Consider the following 21,174-nt stretch of genomic DNA (forward strand, 5'->3'; position numbering starts at 1 on the left):
TTGAACTCTGCCAGTTACAGCACTTTTGGTNCTCAAACTTTTTCCCCAAACCAAAAAATATGCGATTCTCCTCTGGAAAATTTGGGTGAAACTTCAAACTCGTTTTTTTCGAAAGATTTAAAAAAATCCGAATTTCTGTTGTCGCCTGAAATAGATAGCAGACATGTTAAACTTTCTTTAGAAACAAAAATTATACCTCTGGGGTCAAAATTGGCCGAGTTATGGCCATTTTAGTGGAGGGGTGGGGTCTGAAACCAGCCTAATGCAGTCCAATGGCACTGGTAGGGGTAGGGGTGAATGCCAAAACTTTGACAGGCTGCCGCTTGGAGCCTATTGGAGATGTAAAGCTGAAATTTGCACTGAAGGTACACACCCATCTGAAGTTGCTGTGTTCCAATTTTCAGCTTCCTATCTTGAAAACTCTGCCAGTTACAGCACTTTTGGTCTCAAACTTTTTCCCCACACCAAAAAATATGCGATTTTCTTCTTGAAAATTTGGGTGAAACTTCAAATGTCGATTTTCTCGAAAGTTTGACAAAAAATCGAATTTCGGTTTCTGAACAAAATAGATGGGGGACATGTTAAACTGTCGTTTGCAACAAAAATTATACCTCTAGGGTCAAAATTGGCCGAGTTATGGCCATTTTAGTGGAGGGGTGGGGTCTGAAACCAGCCTAATGCAGTCCAATGGCACTGGTAGGGGTGAAGGCCAAAACTTTGACAGGCTGCCGCTTGGAGCCTATTGGAGATGTAAAGCTGAAATTTGCACTGAAGGTACACGCCCATCTGAAGTTGCTGTGTTCCAATTTTCAGCTTCCTATCTTGAAAACTCTGCCAGTTACAGCACTTTTGGTCTCAAACTTTTTCCCCACACCAAAAAATATGCGATTTTCTTCTTGAAAATTTGGGTGAAACTTCAAATGTCGATTTTCTCGAAAGTTTGACAAAAAATCGAATTTCGGTTTCTGAACAAAATAGATGGGGGACATGTTAAACTGTCGTTTGCAACAAAAATTATACCTCTGTCTTGAAAACTTGAAAACCTTTTTTTTTTTTTTTTTTGAAAACCTTTTTTTTTTTTTTTTTTTTTTTTTTTTAAGTCCAATTTAGGTGAGAACATGGATAATTCTCCATTGACTTAACATTGCATTACGTCATAAGGCCCCATCAGCTGATTCAAATTCCCATTGACTTCTTAAGCGCCCTGTAAAATGGATATTCAATGTTAGTTACTGACCATGCATTATTGTTTAATAGCATTACTTTACTGTATTACATTGTTGAGTTGCTATTGGTTATTTTTCTATTAAATTTATATGCCATCCTTTTCAAAGATCATTTGAACTCTGTAATTTATTTGACACACTCCTATTTCTACACAAATAGACCGGATATCAGGTAAGGCTTTTCTTGTCTTATTTATTGAATGGCGGTAACACATTTTCAGTTCAAATTTTACACCAATTTAACTGAAACTTAATAGTAAAATTAACCAAATTAAAATCGAATCGGTTTGCGTGTGCAATTTGGCGCCTACAACTGTCTTCACATGTTCGTATATAATCCGAATTCCCTTTTTATAGAAAATTTGAATATTAGCTTAGAAATGGTGTGAGAATATTTTCTTGCGTGGATCAAATATAAACATGAGCATACATTCTCTATTTCATACAAAAATTCGATAGTGTAATCAGTAAGTAAATTATTGAAAGAACGGTTTTTGAGTTAATGCCTTTTAATAAGTCAATTTTTCTCCTCTTTTTTGTGATGGCCTTAACTAATTTGATACTTCAGAGCAGTAAGTTTTAGATTATTTTGTTTGTGGTTATTGATTTTGATTTAAAAAGATAGGCTATAGGAAAATTCAACTTTTAATGTAATGAGATAATAATTCAATTAAGGTCATAGATATTGGTCAGTTATTCAGATCGGAGGGGATTGGACAAAATTTGGTCAAAAAGACTTGAGGAGGCAGCAGTTTTTATCTCATTTTGGGAAATTTTGTAATGGCCTAAAGTAATTAAATTCTTTTAAAATTTAATAGTTCACAGATGTAAAGTTTTTATATTTTGGTGTTATCGTGTTATTGATTTTGGTTGAAAAAGATATAGGAAAGTTCAACTTTTAATTTATCAAAGTCATGGAGGGATGGATATGGGTCAGTGTTCAGGTTGGAGGGGATTAGTTCCCATGTGGTACAGGCTGTGCACGTTAGAGACCCCTCGTCAGTTGAAAATCGAAAAAGAGTAGGCCGCTGTTCTGTCAAAATTTCATTCATTGTCCACTACATAGCTTTTCCCCCTTCCCATTAAAATAGATGCAGAAATGTAGCACGTAAAAAAAAGAATTGCAATCTTTTCCCTATGAATTAAAATATCAATTATAAAATACTACTGAGAGTTTGATTGTATTTGGGTTGATGAAAATGTTTACCACTGGAAAAAATATATAATCTAAATCTAAATAAGATTTTTTTACCTAAGGGAATTTTCAGTCTGAAAAGTAGGTCATTTTTGAATATTTATTATAAGAAAAAAAATTCATTTCAAAACTCGAAATAACAGTAAATAAGTGAAATAATTGAAATGTAGATATTGTTTACCTTGTTCAGACAATAACTTGAAAGAAATCTGCACATATCGATTTACCAACGAATTGGCGAAGACAGTCTTTAACATTATTACCACAATGTTGTGTCGTTATTTACCCTTCGTCCGTCGTGCTTGTTAAGTATAAGAATATAACGCCTTTTACATGTATTTGATACAGACAACAAACTGCTAATAAGATAACGCCATCGTTCATTCAACCTGTAAAATCTACTCACGCACGTGCAAACATCCTCATGAAGAAGACTAACATACATTTTCATGCCTCTGTTTTTCTTGTCAAGAATAACACTCTAAACAGAAGAAAATATAAACACAAGACTCTATGATACAAAGACCCAACTTTAAAAGTAAGACCCTTAGTTTCTATATATCACAAAGACCCATTATGTCTTATGTAATATTAAGCTTAACCCATTTAATGTTATATTAATCCAAAAACCCATTGTACTCTACAACTAAAACCCATTGTACTATATAAATCTAAAACGCATTGAGCTAAAATAATACTATGAAATTAAAACCCCATTGTACTATAAAGCTAAAACCCGCATAAAACTAAGACCGAAACTGTAAGACTCTATTGAACTAAGACTCGTTCTAATATTAAACTAAGACCTGGATTAACTACTGGTGGAGACAGGAGTTTAGAGGTAGTTTTAAACGGCTGAGAGTTCCCGATAGAATTGGAGTATTAGTTGCAAAGTAGTGCTTAAACTCTTGAAATAAACTATAAATGCGTTGGTAAAAATGAATTGCATATAGACACTCATTGTAATGTCATCTTGAAATTTATTTTACCGACATTTTTATTTAAATTTATAGTGAAAAAGTAAATTAGTAAATGATTTGTAAATTTAAAATAGGTCAGTTGTCTGAAGATCGCAGCGAAACTTTGAGTGATTCAAGTTTCTATGTCGCTCTACAATTGATGTATTGAGCACTATTTTAACATTGAAAATAACAGTAAATAATCAGTTCAGGTTTGATTTTATAATACAAAGTTATAATTTTAAACCAAATTAAATAATTGTAAGAGGCAGCCAATTGGCCAATTGCATTGTCTTTCTTATCTCCATTAATGATTGGTGGAAGAGTCGTCTGACATATTATATATAATTTACAGAAGATTAACAAAAAGAAGAATGATATAAATAAGGCAGTGCTCGATTTGTGATCACGTGGAATGTTACTTTTATTTCCATCATGTCCAAATCGCATGTCTTATAATGTTCGTTCTTTATGTTACGAAACTTCTATAGAAAACCATAGATTAATAATGATAAGCTGTATATTGTAATTTACTAAGATTATCATTATATCGAGACTTGGAAACAAAATGAGACAAGGAATTCTAGCATTGGAACTGATTATATTTGTAGGAATTTGTGTTATAAGAGGTATGTTGTTGCATTTTTCCTTAAGTCAGTAGAGCACACAAAACTTCATGTACGTATGGTTCTAACGTGGTTTAACAATACGCTGGATATAAAGCCCCTTAAAGGGACAGTTATTTTCGGTGGTTGATATGGTTCTTGAATATACAAAAATAGATTTCAGAAGTACTAGAAATGTACAAAACGTGGATAATTCTGAACAAACGTGCATTTGAAAGCTAAAATTTCGAATGTGAGCTGTGAAAACTGTTACTGATTAGAAAAGATTAGAAATTGGCCAAACATGCGGAAGCTCAAATACGACATGTTCTATTCTATTTTTTGAATTTCTAATTTGAAAAAATAATTATTGATTTGAAAAAATAATTTTGAATTTGAAGAAATGATTTCTAATTTGAAAAAATAATTTTTCATTTGAAATTTGTATTTGAATTTGAATTTGAAATTTGAATGTGAAATTTGGATTTGAAATTTGAATTTTGAATTTGAAAAAATAATTTTGAATCTGAAAAATTAATTTCGAATTTGAAAAAAATAAATTTGATTGTAACCAAATTGACAAGTTCTCTTATTTCGCCCTTAACCCTCTCTTGTAGGTGGTAATCGTGGAATTGGCCTAACAAATTATAAATACAGAAAATGGGTGGACGTTTCGTCAGTGACTTATTTTGTAGTAAGAGTTCGTTTTAGAAATGATTCGATGTCAAGATTTGGTATTTGTGTATACAAGGGCAAAGATCGGTGGTTTGAAGTTAAATTAGGACCCGACTTCGTCGAACTTGTCAATGGCAATACAACAAACATAACGTATATAAATACAACGCTAGATAGTGGTGAAATTACACCGCTCTGGATTCAGTGGTATGATCATGGAACAACCGTGGGCCATGGGGAGAAAGTTGGTGTTGATATTCTGTCATCTGGGATTGTGAATGGATCTGCTGAAAATGTGACTTCTATAGCTTTTAATGGTTTAAAAACTGAACTACAAATCTCGACTTCAGTAGGTATGTGTCTATTTTTATACGCCCACATGAATTGGGGGACCTATATTGTCGTCACCTATGTCCGCCAGTCCGTCCGTCTGTCCACATTTGCTCGTTTACACTCTAGAAGGCACAATATTCCTGGTGGATTATGAAAAAACTTGGTGTGTTTTTTCTCAACCAAGAATGAACCCTATTGAAAATCAGAAGAATCGAAAAATATTTAGTATGAGTTATTGCCCTTGTTCTTAAAAACGCGTTCACGTTTTAGCCTGTACCACTCTGGAAGGCCAAATTCTTGACAGATTTTGACGAAACTTCGTAATATTATTCAGTACTGTACTGTCAACTACTTTTATTTTAAATCAAAGCTGCTAGTGGTATATTATCTTGCCTGGAAAGCTATCTTAGATTATTTATGTCAATTAATCCTACGGAAATGCAGAGGGTGGGCGGGTTAAAAAAAATTATGTACTCAAATATCAACATGAAAACATGTATCAATTATTCTTTTAAGTTAATGCTTTAGATTTGGAGGACCAGTTGTCGATTAAAGTTTAGACGAAGCTTGTTTTATTATTAGGAGCGTTGAGGTTCTAGAATATCATCGTAGTCGAAATGAACGAAACACTATCGAAAAATTGAACGACTGCGATCTACTGGAATGTTGAAGGGAAGATTCCGGCCTTGAGATCCAGCTTTTGCAAAAAGGAGAACGGATCCATATTTTTTTTCTGTCTAAACATATAGGCCTACATAAATCTAAAACCTTGAAGTCCTTTACGTACAGTTATTTAGAATATCTAAGGCATTGTTCTGTTCTATTGCAGGGTACAGATGTTACAGCGGATTTAAAATGATACCAATGGACGAGGTTAAATTCACACCTACCTTGCTGAACTGTGTCTCTTTTTGTCAAAGCAAAAACTTTGCTATGGGACTGAGTTACGTAAAATCTACAAGCAGTTGTAAATGCCATATAGTATTCGATGGAGGAGATGGATTCCCTCTCACCAAGGAAATAGACCCTCTTTCAAAATCGTGTTTTCAATATAATATATAATGGTGAACTAGTATGCGATAGTATTTTGGATATCATTACAAGGCAAATTGTGCTTCAAGTTTGTTTCCATATATATAAGCCAAGTTACAGAATTTGAATATGTCTTATTTGGGGGAAAAGACATGTTTTCTTTGGTGGTAATTGCTTTGTTACCTTTAGATAAAGAATTTTTTTTGACGTTGTTTGATGTAGAATAAAATAGTATAAATTCTTCGTTAGGACATTTAATGTCATGAATTTGGATATTATTGAAGTCAAACGAAAAAAGCCATACTTTAACTGCAGTTGAATCTGATAAATCAGCTTCAAAATAGTACTGGTAATCTAATAATGTCTTTGCGTTAATAAAAATTAACCCTGAGCACATATTATCACTTTGACATTTGTTTTGACAGAGGAAACTTTGAATTTGGTGGTAGGAAAGGGTCTATTCAATATCAATGCAAGATTATTCCAAGACTATCAGTACTATTTTAAAGGTGATAATTGAGACAGTTGGAGCTCCCATCTGACAAACACTTTGGCAGTGATTCCATTAAATTTGTTGTGTTGTGGTTCAGTGACAATTCACCTGATACATTTTGTGAATAAATCCTTACAATAACGGAGCCAGGTTGACGTGCGAGGAGGGCGAAATATCTGAGGTTTCCCGAAATTCTAACCTAACTAGGAGAGTCATGCCTGAAAAACTTGCATTCGAGGTTGCGAGGGGGCTGTCCCCATTTGGCTCCCCCAATGAATCCATATCATAATCATTGATAACATCTTTATCATTTTTTTTACAACCAAAGACAATAAAAAACACATTTAGTTTGTATACAATTAAATAATTCAGAAAAAAAAATATCATTATCACAGATTATTAAAAAAAGAGTAATGTAGAAAATTCATGCCATATAGAGGTATACATATCAAGTTAATTTTCAGTTATTATAAGATGTCATCCTTCACTTGCCACTAAAACTCTTCAAGTTTCAAATTCAATGATTAAGAGTAAACACAAAGGCATATATAAGGCAAATATACTATGTATAAAAATACAATATAATTGTGGTAAATTTGTTGAGATAGAAAAAGGTTCCATAAATCAAAGCATAAGTTAAAGGGGCATTCTGCCTTTTGTGTACGTCGGAATTTCTTTTTGTTCAAAATAGTGAAAATTATACACCAAAATCTAGAGACATATGTCCCTTAATGTATCTGAAACTAAAACAATACAGCTGTTAATTTTTAAACACCAAAAATATTTTAAAACATTATGTAAGTTTACTTAAACTTATAAAGTTGATGTTTTTTGGATGCTGTTAGAAAACTACTGTACAGATTTAAGTAAAATTAACACCTAATTGTAGAAAAATATGTCTCCTGCATAAAAAAAGTGGAATGTCCCTTTAAAATAAGGCATTGAAAGGGGCATGGGTTGCTTTAAATACATCATTGAAAAAAAAAGATTCTTCTTTGGTGATGTCCCTTTAAAACCTTTAAAATGAGGCATTGAAAAAAAAAGATTTGTCTTTGGTGATTCCCCTTTAAAATGAGGCATTGAAGGGGTCTGGGTTGGTTAAAATACATCATTGAAAAAAAAGATTTGTCTTTGGTGATGCACCTTTAAAATGAAGCATTGAATGCTTCCAAAGTTTGATCGTAGTTTGAAAAGTAAGGCATTTTGCTTCATTTGTTGCGCTGCAGATTGGCTCATTTTTCCTTCTATCTAACAGCAATTTGTTGAGCAAGAGGTTGGTGACTCTTGTCTGCTAGTTTTGGACTGGATTCATTGATGTTCAATTGTAATACCTTCATTGCTTTTCTTGACTCCCTTAAAAAAAAAAATCAAAATTGTCAATCTTTAGTGGCACTTAAAATTTTGTAATATCATATATATTTAAAGATATATAGTCAAATATATCTGCATCATCTGCTGGTAAAGCTCAATTTTACCTATCTGTATTACTTTGCAGAATCGCATTTTGACAATCTTTCCCTTACGTTTCAATAGTTAATTCAGAAGGCTATGTATTCTCGAAACAATCTTAGCGTAAGGATATCATAGAAACAGTATTAGGGTCTATTGAGACGAAATGAAAGCACTGGCCTAGGTTACAGAGCAATAGATAAGTTAATTGATTATGTGAAAATTAGTTCGTCATTAGCACAGTGTTACAAGTTAAGACCCTAAGAAATCCTAGCGCTAAGATCGTTTCAAGAATACACAGTCAGACTTTTTAGTAAGTCTGTAAAGGTAAAGTAACTTACAATCCTAAAACTCCATCTAATCTCTCTCTTTCTCTCAAACATCTAACAACACGTTTATCTGTTAATTTCAAAGTTGAAAAAGCTCGAATAATCTAAAAAGAAATGATCAAATTAAATATATTTCATTGATTTCAGGCTCATTTATTTTGTGCAATTCTCACATTAAAAGAATACTTAAAAAATTTAAGAAAGAGGAAAGCCAATATGGTACGCCATGAGAATATTCAATGCACTAAAGCCTACATTTTAAGAAATATTTGAAAAAATATCCTCTCAATATTATCACTATTAATGTGTTCAATTAAGGAATTCAGAGCCCTTCTTTCACTATTCAGTGTCAAGGATGACCTCTCTTTTACCCTTCTTCTTTCAATTGACCTTTTTCTTCATTTCTCCTATTTTCTTGTACCTTTGTCGCTGAAAGCCAATAGGCTTGTACATTGTACACCCAAACAATTCCCAAGAAAGATTACTAAAAAAAATGTTTACCATAATTCTAACATATTCACTTGTATCTAATTCTAACATTTCCAGTAGAAGTCTGGTCAACTTTTCACTCCTCATACCAAGAGTTCCCTAAAATATGAAAACATCATTTATAGAATCAAATGAGTAAATGTTGTTATAAGGATACTCATATCTTAAACTTGGACTCAAAGCTTAACCTTTTCAACCCTAGCGGCCAGTTTAACGGCCACACATTAACGCAATATATACCCGAGCAAATGTTACTAAGTGACGTCATACAATGTTAACGTCATACGCTTTTACTTTTATTACTTGGAGTTCAGGGTATATGATGTTATATTTTATTTACACTCAGGGTTCAATGGGTTTAAGGAATATAGTTGAAAGTAGTATATTAGTTTTACAAGCTAAAAGAGCTCTGACTGGAGAATCTCTCTGTCTATAATGTACACCCCCAATGTGACAAACCCTTTTCAAGGAAAAATCTGTGCATTATATATGCAAATATATGGTACATGTATCACATTTCAAAAATAATATTTGAAGTTGAAGTTGGTCTAGCCCATTATCCGTTCAAATCTGAGCCACATTTGATATTATAACTACCCTAGAAGCTTTCACAGGAATTTTTCTAGGCCATTTTCCAGTTAAAGCTGGCACATTTGGTTTAACAGTAATATTTCAATTTCAGTATTGGAAAAGATAATTTCATAACCTAATAACCACAACTTTACATTGGACCCATAATATTGAATGCAAGACAGGCTTTTTGTATTCTCGAATACAATATAAGTGAATTCTAAAAGAAAAACTTACAACAGAAACAACAGCTTCAGCTCTGATTTCTTCATCTCTGTTCTCTAACCTTCTACAATAACACATAAATCTTTTATTGGTTATAACAATCTTTTTTACATTTCTATTCTAAGACACATACATGCAAGAGCCATTCTGTGAGTCAGGTATTTTTTAACCTCAACAACCTATGGCTTTATTGTTCTATTCACTGATTTATCAAGTTCACTAGTTTAAAAATCTAAAGTTATCATGATGGCAATTTTAAAAAATAATCTTACTTTTCAACAGATTCACATGCTCTCGAAAACATCCCTAATGCTGTTAAAGCTTTACCAGCTGATACTCTTACTTCCTGAAACACAAATATTCACAAACTTCATTTCTTGATTAACACTAAAAGGGATTGTAAAGATGTTATCAAACATGTTTATCAGGGACACTAATAGCAACAGTCTCCACCATTTCAATAATCAGCCCACTGTCTGTGGTTCATGCAATTCAAGTACAACTAAACATTGTATGAAGACATTTTCATAATACCTAGGTTTTTGTGATAATGACGTCATAAAACATTTCTGCTATTGATTTCTTGCTCAGATTTGATATTAGAAGTTACAGAAGTAGCTAAAATTATCTCAACAATATGGGAACAGGGTTTGTATTCCTCTTGAACTATAAACAACCCAAAACTTGAGTTGATATTACTAAGGATATGAAAAATGAAAAAAGTACATCAGCCAAGAGTTTAGGATAGTTAAAAACCTCTTACAGCTACTGATACATATTACATAATTTATAATTAAAATTCTTACATGACTTGGCTCATCCCACAATTTTCTCTCCAATAAATTATAGATATCTTCATAATCATGTGCAACACATGGATGATTTCCTCCTGTAATTAGTAAAATACATCAATGAATTAAAACTTGTCACAAAACGATGAGTATACCAGTCAGTATAAGACAAAGTTCATAATATTGTGAAGATGTTAGTTGTCCAAGCCTCTGATGAACTTACTATATTTTGTCAATTGCTTGAACGGATTGGTCCCACATGTAAAAGACATTCTGAGTCCATATGTTTGAAGACTAAGGTTCACTGAAATTCAGTAGATTAAGGTGCTCTCATCAAGCTACAATTAAGGTTCACTTGATTTGAATACAGTTCAGTGCTCTCACGATACCCAGATGAAGGTTCATTAGACTTTCAATACAATGAGGTTTACCGGACTTCAGTAGATTAAGGTGCTCTCATCAAGCTCAGATTAAGGTTCACTTGACTTCAATACAGTTCGGTGCTCTCATGATGCTCAGATGAAGGTTCGTTAGACTTTCAATACAATGAGGTTTACCGGACTTCAATAGAGTTTGGTCCCTCATCAAGCCAAGGTTAAGGTTCACTTGACTTCAATACAGTTGGGTGCTCTCATCAAGCTTAGATTAAGGTTCAAATGACTTGAATTAAGCTCAAATTAAGTTTCACTTACCTAAAGATATTAGTAGTTTTGTGGCCAAAGCTCTATGTTTTGAAACAGGTGATGTCTGTAATAACTCCTTTATATTTTGGACAACTTTAGAATCAGTGCAATTTAACTGTTTAACTAATATCTCTAAGGCCTATAAATGATGAAAAATGAGTTTGTTAAAAATCTACATTACATTGCATACTTTGTACTTCCATTATTGAAAGATTCTAATCAGCTTCAAATTTCTAAAATGAAATTGTAGTCAATGGTTTAAAAGTCCAGAAACCAGCTGTCAACCTGATGTCATATTGGTATAGCAGATTCTGTACCCACTAATATGTTTCATTAAAGGGGACCAGTCGGCATTTTCGGGGATTGATTTGGGTCTTTATTGTGCTTTAATAGGCTTAAGAAGTACTAAAACACAGGAAAATCGCATAAGCCCTTCAAAGATACCTCAAACTAGAAATTTCACTGTCTATTCCTATATACATATATATGTTTTCTATATATAGCATAGTCTCACTAAAAATCAAGTCAAATTTTTAACTTCCAAACATGAATAATTATGGATACACATAGATTTGAAGGCTCAAATTTCGACGGTGAGCTGTGAACACTGTTACTGATTATGTAATCTAAGAAATTTCTGTTTCTAAAAGTAAGGTATAATTGGCGAACATATAGTGAAGGTGCTCCTTTAAATGTATTTTTCAACTTGCAACATAATTTCTAGATTACTTATTTTCTATGGGAGGTTTTCTTACGTTTCTCATTCTTCAACTCATCAACAGGATTTATAAAATAAATGATCTAAAGAATTTTACCTTAGCCTTAATATGAGAGTCATCACTAGTTGAAAGAGCATTAGATAATTTGCCTTTTGCATTAGAATCAGCTACACAGAGCTTTCCTAATAATACAGCAGCTTCCATTGATGTAGGGTCATCAGGGTCAGGATTACAGCAAAAATGACTCAGAACTTTCACCAACTCTTTAAATGCAGCAACAGACTGAAAATGTATCAGGATTAAAAAAAATGAACCTTGTCCAGATCTACCTACTTCACTTGACTATAGCATTCATTGCCAAAATGAAAGAATGTCTTTTCATGATTAACAAAATACAAGGAACCATTAAAATTGGTTGAAATGCATCACCCAAAATCAAAAAAAAAGAAAAGAAGATTGCCACACTGCTCACAAATTAATATAACCTCCATGTTTAAATGATATACAATTTCATAGTAGTATTAGGAGTTTTGCCTTAATTTACTTTAACAGCAGCCACTTTTCTTGTATCATTGAAATGCAGTGATTTGATTGGATTGTACGCTAGTGAAAACAGCCAATCAGAGCTCACAACAGAATTTGTATAAAATAAATCATGTCAAGGGCTTTTATTGGCTGTATTTGCTAACATACAATCCAATCAAATTGCTGAATTCTGTGATACAAGAACTGTATAAGATAAAGTTTGTTAATACATTTTCCATTATGAAGATAATATATCATGACATACATAGGTAGAGATTCGATAGAAATATATATCTTTTGGATAGTCAACAATATTTACTGGGAGGAGCGCAAGTTGTTCCAGAGCTGTGAGTTTGTCTTGCCTTTTGAAACCCAAACTTGATCTTGAACTAAATAGTTTTAAGCTATTGGTTGGATAATGACTAACTTCATACAAGAGGCTGTGTGACAGACACTGTTAGATCTTGATTAAGCTAACAATCCAGTAGGATATAGGTTTATAACAAGAATAATCATTACCTTGTCTACATATTGAACATTTTTGCCTTGTTGCATATTAACTATCAAATCCAGACGTATTTCAGTATTACCCGTTACTAGAAACTTTAAAACTACTTGTAATACTTCATTATCCCAACATCCTGCAATATAAAAGCAGTTTCTGCCTATTTTTTGTCATCTTCACAATGTCAAGCTATTACAAACTTCGTACTTACCTTGATATAAGAAAGGTGGCTATGGCAGTCAAGGTCTGAATACCAAGTTCGTAATGGCTTAACATTGTGAAGATGATTTTATGTTTGAGCAATCTTTGCATAAAAGGTACAATTTACAGAATATCTTCCTTTGGCAGAACAGCAGGTCTACAAGATGAAGTCTTTCAGGTACTGGCTGACTTCATCTTGCTAAGTTTCAAAGTTCGCTAGTTTCAAAGTTTGATAGCTTCAAAGTTGGTTGCTTTCACTCACTCTGTGAGTAGTGACTACTGATGATGACAGTCCCAGGTTTGATTTCCAGTAGTAAAAGGCAAACCAAACCAAAATTGTTTTTAAATTATTAAATTATAATTAAAAAAGCATGATAGCTTTCAGGCATGAGTTCTATAGACACCAAGCTTTGTATTAAGAAGTAATATTAGACAAAAGCTGCTCTCAAATCATGACAATGAATATTACAAGTTGAAAATAACAAAGAATCTGATTTACACAAACTATGACCACCCTTACCAGTGATTATTGAAAGCTCACAATATTTTACAATCAAGTTTAAAAATAATTTGTAGTGATTTTCTTCTTTAAAAACAAAATAATATTGTTCTATTCTCTTTTTCATCTACTGAATTAGAATTGTATTAAGGGCATTAATAAGTAATGATTAAGCTGGGTTTTCTTACATCTCATAATGGTAAATATTTCAGCACTTGAAACTTGATGCATAAAAAATGCCCATGCATAATATATAAGATATTTCATTCAGATAACAAACAATTCTTTAAAGATAATTTCAAAGTCCATTATTTGTGGTTGAATACATCATCATTGAATCCCAATAATGAAACCAAGCTGGTCCATTATTTGTGGTTAAAAAATACATCATCATTGAATCCCCAATAATGAAACCAAGCTTGTCCATTATTTGTGGTTAAAAAGACATCAACATTGAATCGCCAAAAATTAAACCAAGCTGGTCCATTATTTGTGGTTAAAAAGACATCAACATTGAATCGCGAAAATTAAACCAAGCTGGTCCATTATTTGTGGTTAAAAAGACATCAACAGTGAATCCCCAATAATGAAGCCAAGCTGGTCCATTATTTGTGGTTAAAAAGACATCAACAGTGAATCCCCAATAATGAAACCAAGCTGGTCCATTATTTGTGGTTAAAAAGACATCAACAGTGAATCCCCAATAATGAAACCAAGCTGTGTCCATTATTTGTGGTTAAAAAGACATCAACAGTGAATCCCCAATAATGAAACCAAGCTGGTCCATTATTTGTGGTTAAAAAGACATCAACAGTGAATCCCCAATAATGAAACCAAGCTGTGTCCATTATTTGTGGTTAAAAAGACATCAACAGTGAATCCCCAATAATGAAACCAAGCTGTGTCCATTATTTGTCCTGTTAAAATTATGAAACCATGTGGGTCCATTATTTGTGGTTAAAATTATTTAATCAAGCTTGTTATTTGCAAATCCCCAATTCTGTAATGCCTGTTATTCATTATTCAATACGGTTGAATTGTTATTCATTATTCTTTAAATCATAATCCATCAATCTCAATCACTGAATACAAAGAAAAGTTTACAAAGCACTAATAATTTTTGCATATAAAAAACTAAGGGAAAAAAAGATCATTCTTCTTAGATTGTAATATAATCAATAAATACTCTAACAAATTTTAACACCTTTTCATAAAAAAATCTATGTTTTGAGCTTTATAGTTTTTTATTGAATTTAGCCTGAAGTAACCATCTTTTGAAAGAAACAAGAAACTTTTTCTCTCTAATTCTATAAATGTGATTGTCAGAAAATGCTAATGCTAAGGTAATTGATTGAAAAGGAGTTTGAATCATCAGAAATGGTGACCAGCCCAACTTTCTAATATTGCTACAAGGGTTTGCTACCTATATTTCCGAATCCGAACCCGTATATAATGCGCACCCCTTCCTTTTCCCATTAAAATCGGGAAAAATCCATTTACCCGTGTATAATGCGCACCCCTTGTTTACGAAAAATGAAGTCAGACTTGGCACATCACAGACACCATTATCATCCCGTATATTTGACACGATATCATCTATAATATACAATTGAGTCGTTGGCGTATAGAGAATTGAGAAGCGATGTTGATTTAAAAGGCTAAAAAAAATCGATAAATATAAAAACACACTTTCATTGAAGGTATCGCATTATTCAATTACGGTTGGTATGTTTTTTTTGGTATGTTTTTTTTGCGTGGTTTAATTATATCTTGGAAATGGATGGAAAGTGATTGAGTATTTTAGTTCATCCATTAGTAACAGCAATCACTTTTAAATCCAGGCAAACAAGATAAGATCCCTATTAAATGGCCACTCATCTTTAATCATCATAGATTAAGGGCTAATATGCTTGACAAAATTAACAATATTCAATATTGAATTTAATCAGATTGAATGAGACCTTTAGGTGGCATCTCCAAAATCCAAACCTTGATAACTAATCTACAGTTAAAGATGGGTTTTCCTATTTTTCAGCGACAAATCCAGCAAACTATTTGATTAATTGATGTTTCTAATGAATTATCATGTATTCTTAATCATATCATTATGTTCTTATTGCAAATAATTCAGTTTTAACCAATCATAAATGTCCATCTATGTACAGTCTGGATAAACAAAAAAGACTTTTTGACCTTTCATGATCGGTCACTCATTGGAATTCTGCTGGTAATTCTCTTCTAATTTCGCTAATAATGAATTAATTATGGACATGTGAGACAAACTGGTACTTAGAACACCTCTACTTTCTATTCATATAAGTATTAGCATTTTCATTTTCATAAATAAAAAAAAAGGGAACCCATCTTTAATGTCAAGGGTAAAAGCTAATGATTCTTTTTTCAAAGATGATTCTCTGTCTTAACAAACAAATTGGAAAACCATGTTAAGAGGTTTGGCTAAGGACCAGTTGGCAGACAGGATCATCTTGAATCTTAGTTGTTTTCTTTGCAAAAATGAGTTTCACAAATTTGAGAGAAAATGTACCCTAGATCACCAACTTGCAGATTTCTGAGAAAAAAAGTAAGATCTAAGAGATCTTACCAATTAGAATGAGTGATTTAGCTGCCTCATATCTCACACGCTCATTGTCATCTTTCTCTATTCGCTCTCTTAATGCATAAAATACCATAGTATCACCACAACGTAATAAACCGAGTTGCTGAAACATTAAAATACAAGTAAAGAGGCACATGTTAACCTTGAAACATATTATAACTTTGATGTTTTGAGGTGTCACTTATGTTATGTGAAAAGGCTTGTTGAAAAATGTTACAGGACTTTTTTCAATGGAAATAGGCACTGGTTCAAATACCAATTTTGTATAATTTACATAATAATAACATAGGACCATTATGCTTTACCTTAGCAGCATCTATTCTCTCTTCATCTCTTTCAGATAATAAATTACTATGTACTATTGTCTAAAATATAAAGTTCACACTAAAAAATTATCTAAATAGAATCTGCAATCAATGCAATGAGCAATACCTCCCACTGCGATTAATGAATTTTTCACATCATTTGAAAAATGCAAATCTGGATGTTTATGACATTTGATTATGTAGCTTGTTATCCTAAATAATAATAATTTCAAAAATCTTGGAACTTATGAAGTTGTTCAATAGATACACTCACTTTGACTCGCTCCCATCTGAGACCAGTAAATTCTTTCCCTTTATTTTTCTGTTTCATCATTTGCCAACCACTCACACCTAAAATTTATATATTAATCAAATTAATTTAAATGGTAAGGGTTGAGAGTCAAAACTGGCAAATCTGGATAAAATTGGCCATGACATGAAAATTTTCTTAAAGAATTGAATCCATGGAACCTTTCTGCCAAGAATGCCGCAATCTAATTAGCCACCAACTGAGATATATATGTAGCCTAGATAGTCGTCAATTATATCTATACAACAATGTGATCTGAATTATTTGGTACAATATTAATACAAAAAGACAACCACTTCCATCAAACTTGCACTATGACACTTCTATACAAGGGAATATTTCAGGGCTATTATTGTTTTTTTTTTAATTTCATATGAATTGCTATGGAATTTTTATCAAAAGCAATAAAATCAAATAAAATATTTCAAAATATGACATTGATAAAGTTCCATTATCATATTAAGAGAGTATTAATATATACTGTATAATTCTGAATATAATGCGCAGGCATGTATAATGCGCACCCCTTCCTAGACACCAAAAGTTATTAATACATTAGTCACTTTAAGGTAGTAAAAGTCAGAAGTATTTCAAATCTAAATTAAAAAGCAGTAAAGATTGAGGGACAGAATTAGGCCTACTATTTGAATTAAGGTTTAAACAGAACTGACAGCAAGCATACATCCCGAATTTGTTTGGCCAAGGTAGACGATCCAGCCTCAACCAGTGGTTCCAATGTATCTACATATACAGAGAAAAAGTTTGGCTTTATTATTGTAAGAAAAGATGACTATATCATATCATATGATTAGGTAAATTAGTAATATTTTCAGACTTACTCTTATTTGACCTCAGTTTGCATTTATATTCATTACTTCTTATAGTTATCATATAGATAAAGAAATCACACAAATATTGTTTTTACAATGTCTTAAGCAAGAAAAAATGTTACTTTTTGTGAAAAGCAAATTTCACACTTTATTCGCCATAAGATTGTTTGTAATGTAAATTCTTTTATTTGATGTTTTCATGGATAAGTGTTTCAAGTAGCTATTTTAACAGAAAAATCTGTTTACACATTGAAATTTTTGACAGAAATATAGTAAAGAATCTACTAGAATCTAATAGACAACTAAAGAAGAACAGTGTAGTATAATAATAACCTTTTTTCTTTGTATTGTCTCCTGAAAAATTGTTGAAAAAAAACAATCAAAAACATTCTTTTTTATCATTATTTTTCTAAATCCAAATTTGTTACTTATTATTGTGGAGTCTTAACTGATTAAAGGACTGACATATGCAAAAGATATTTGAGTTTTGAGATGAGTGAAATCTCCCCAAAAATTCATAAAAAATGGACATACCTCCTACTCGAGCCAGATTTTTAGCCATGACGAACGATTTCCTTAATTTCTTCCTTAAAATAGAAAAAAAAATGTTGCAGAAATTGTTATTTGGTTTGGTGATTTATTGGATAATGCTTAAGTTAAAGATCAATACTTCAGTTGTATTGACAACAATAGAAACTTTAAGAATAGAAAATTCAAATAAAAAAATACCTTTTTTTTTATTTTCATTAATTACAGGGACAGAGGCGCCACTTTATGGGGTTGATTTGAGTCTTTTATAGGTGTAAATAAACTTCAGTACTAGAACTGTACAGAAAAGGATGGATATGGATTTTAAGGCTCAAATTACGACTGTGAGCTGAGAAAGCGATTACCAAATGGCTTGTTTCTGAGACTAAAGTAGACCCATCAGATAAAATGGTGCACCTGTCCATTTAAAGACTTTAAAGCATATTGGTACCCAACTCACCATAAAAAGATAACCCTACCCACTACCATAATCCTTGTACATGTATTGGAATTCAAATCAAAAAGAAAATTGTTTTGAAAATGCAGAATTTTGTTCTAAATGGTTCAACCCTGAAGTTAAGTAGTGATATTTAAAAAAAATCACTAAACTACAAAAAAGACCAAAACCTCTAAAGACTATCCACTACTATTTCACACAAGAATAAAAAATATAAAATAGAATAAATATATGAAAGTTGTGCTATTCTACATGTGATACCTAAGTGAGACCGGTTCTTCTTCTATAATTTCTTCCCTGTAAAAACATTGTATTTATGGCACTTATTTTACTGTAGACATATGATTCAAGTAGCTATGGACAACTTCAAATCAAAAGGATATAGCCGTCTAAATATTTGCTTTACCACCTAATAGAGTCTGATTATAGCTATCTGTATCACTTTTCAGAATTATAATCTGACATACAGTTCTCAAACAATTGAATAAAATCTTGCTGTGAGTATTTAGACTGACAGAGTCATAACTAACTTTTCACATACAGATAGATAAGTGAAACATGATATCATCAGTCATAACTGAACTTGAGAATGTTAATGATCCCCAATAAAGCTGACAGTCTAAAATTCTGTTTTATTGATTTGCAGGAGAACTGAATGTCAAAATCTTAATTCAGAAAAGGATTACACACAGCTGAAACTGAAATTTCTTCATATTTTAACAACTATATCTCTTTAACATAAACATTAATTATTTTTCTCAATGATCACAGACGAAGACCAGCTGTCAAAGTAGTCACATTAAGTTACACCTATACATACAAGTCGGACTAGTACATACAAGATATGCTCAATATAATCATTCTACTTACTCTGATGATGTGCTACTCAATGTTCTATCCCTTTCTAACATTCTACGGAATCGTCTTTCAGTTGTACTAGGTCCTTCACGTTTTGGTTTAGGTTTCTCACGATAAAGAACTAACTTAGTCTCATCTATTAAATTTCTCTGGTCCACAATACGAGAAGCAGGTCTTCGGATGTCTGCACCAGGTAAAGAGAAAGCATTGGAGTATCTTGGAAATTCCTTATCTTTGCTCTAGAAAATATATCATGTTTCATTTGTAATACTGGGTAAATAATACATACCGGGTAAATAATACAGACAGGTCCTGTTTAAATAATACATACCATGTAAATAATACATACTGGGTAAATAATACATACCATGTAAATAATACATACCAGTACTGGGTAAATATTACATACTGTTATACTATTATACTTAACAGGTATGTGTATAACACCAGCAAAAGAGTGTATTTCAACTAAAACTAGAGCTCTTTTTTTTTGGCTTGTTTGGGGAACATCTTTGTAGACTGGCTTGGCTCTTCAAAAGCTGTGGATATTTTAGGGAGATAAGCATTTACTGACAGGAGCTAAATTTAGGAGCAGAAACCATTACATTTTTCCAATAGTTTGTTTGGACCAACTTTAATACTATATACTAGTATCAGTATTTGATCAGTATATAGTTAACAATTAATTTACACTTAGAAAAATAAGACTTTTGAGCAGGGATTGCAATCAGTTGTATTATGCCATGCACTGTCCAATGGTGAACATTCTGCCATTAATCTATTTTCTACAGCCGTCTGCTTCTTTTTATTGCTTTTTAAGTCTCACAGCTTAAATGATGGGGCAAATGGGTAATAAACAATTTCTATATTATATGCCATGATCTCAAAAGCTCTGTATTGTGGAGGAAGTGCCTAACTCATGTTGCTATGGCAACTCATACCTAAAATCAAAATAACTCACAGTCCTGGTTATAGGTAATACTTCTGGTGGTGGTATTGGTTTAGGATAGTATACCATCTTAGTTGCTCCTGCTTTCCCACCTCGTTTAGTTGGTACAACAGCTGGTAAAGCGAATGTATCTTGTGTTTTCTTACCAGATCCTTGACTCATCAGTTTATTGGTTGTGACTGTAGTATCACCATTTTGAGCTGTAAGTGATAATTATAACTTATTTGAATATATAAAATATATTAACAAAAGTTGTCTATTTTATGATTAAATCTTTACATGCTGGAACACTAAGATCAACAATGACCACCAGACATATCCAATTTGAGTATTCATAGCAATTAATGGAAAAGCAACTCTTGAGCTTTCACATGAAACAATTGTTATGAGGTTTCTATTTTCCTCTTCACAATAAAGCAAATTATATATCGTCAGACGTGAAAAAAATTTTGATTTGACTTGCAACACTCGAAATGGACAATTTTTTGCACAATTTTCATTTTTAGAACTTTGAGAGGATATTTGTTTTTTGTTTCATCTGATCAAAGAAAATTTGCTACCATATACCTTGTTTATTAGATGGTAAAACTGACAGCATAGCAGCATCATAAACTTTAGAATACATTTTCTTTAACTTGACAGCTAATTTATCTAAAGCTATCCTCTAGATAAACAATAACACAAAATATAATTAAGAAAGCAGAATTTAAATATTATCTTGGAGGACTTCAACTAATAGGCCTGCTTTATATTTGCCACAATTCAGTCTCCAAAATTTCTTCTAATATTAGAAATAGGTAATTCGATATCATTTAAA

At 32.1% G+C, this 21,174-nt stretch overlaps 2 protein-coding genes across 2 annotated transcripts; one reads left to right on the top strand and one right to left on the bottom strand.

Moving 5' to 3' along the window:
- Positions 1 to 3,948: 3,948 nt before the first annotated feature.
- LOTGIDRAFT_174086 (hypothetical protein) lies at positions 3,949 to 6,055 on the top strand (the record flags this gene model as incomplete). Its single annotated transcript, XM_009052424.1, has 3 exons — positions 3,949 to 4,009; positions 4,603 to 5,013; positions 5,823 to 6,055. 3 exons carry the CDS (start codon positions 3,949 to 3,951, stop codon positions 6,053 to 6,055), a joined length of 705 nt encoding a protein of 234 aa, XP_009050672.1.
- A 751-nt stretch (positions 6,056 to 6,806) lies between these two features.
- On the bottom strand, positions 6,807 to 20,982 carry LOTGIDRAFT_238980 (hypothetical protein; the record flags this gene model as incomplete). Its single annotated transcript, XM_009052425.1, has 16 exons — positions 6,807 to 7,871; positions 8,309 to 8,400; positions 8,798 to 8,884; positions 9,593 to 9,644; positions 9,853 to 9,926; positions 10,387 to 10,469; positions 11,064 to 11,193; positions 11,870 to 12,055; positions 12,818 to 12,939; positions 16,106 to 16,223; positions 16,426 to 16,485; positions 16,700 to 16,776; positions 18,100 to 18,152; positions 19,421 to 19,647; positions 20,370 to 20,557; positions 20,925 to 20,982. 16 exons carry the CDS (start codon positions 20,980 to 20,982, stop codon positions 7,763 to 7,765), a joined length of 1,716 nt encoding a protein of 571 aa, XP_009050673.1. The 3' UTR covers positions 6,807 to 7,762.
- Between the last annotated feature and the right edge of the window lie 192 nt (positions 20,983 to 21,174).

This window comes from Lottia gigantea (assembly GCF_000327385.1).
Source record: "Lottia gigantea unplaced genomic scaffold LOTGIsca_182, whole genome shotgun sequence".
Taxonomy (NCBI): domain Eukaryota; kingdom Metazoa; phylum Mollusca; class Gastropoda; family Lottiidae; genus Lottia; species Lottia gigantea.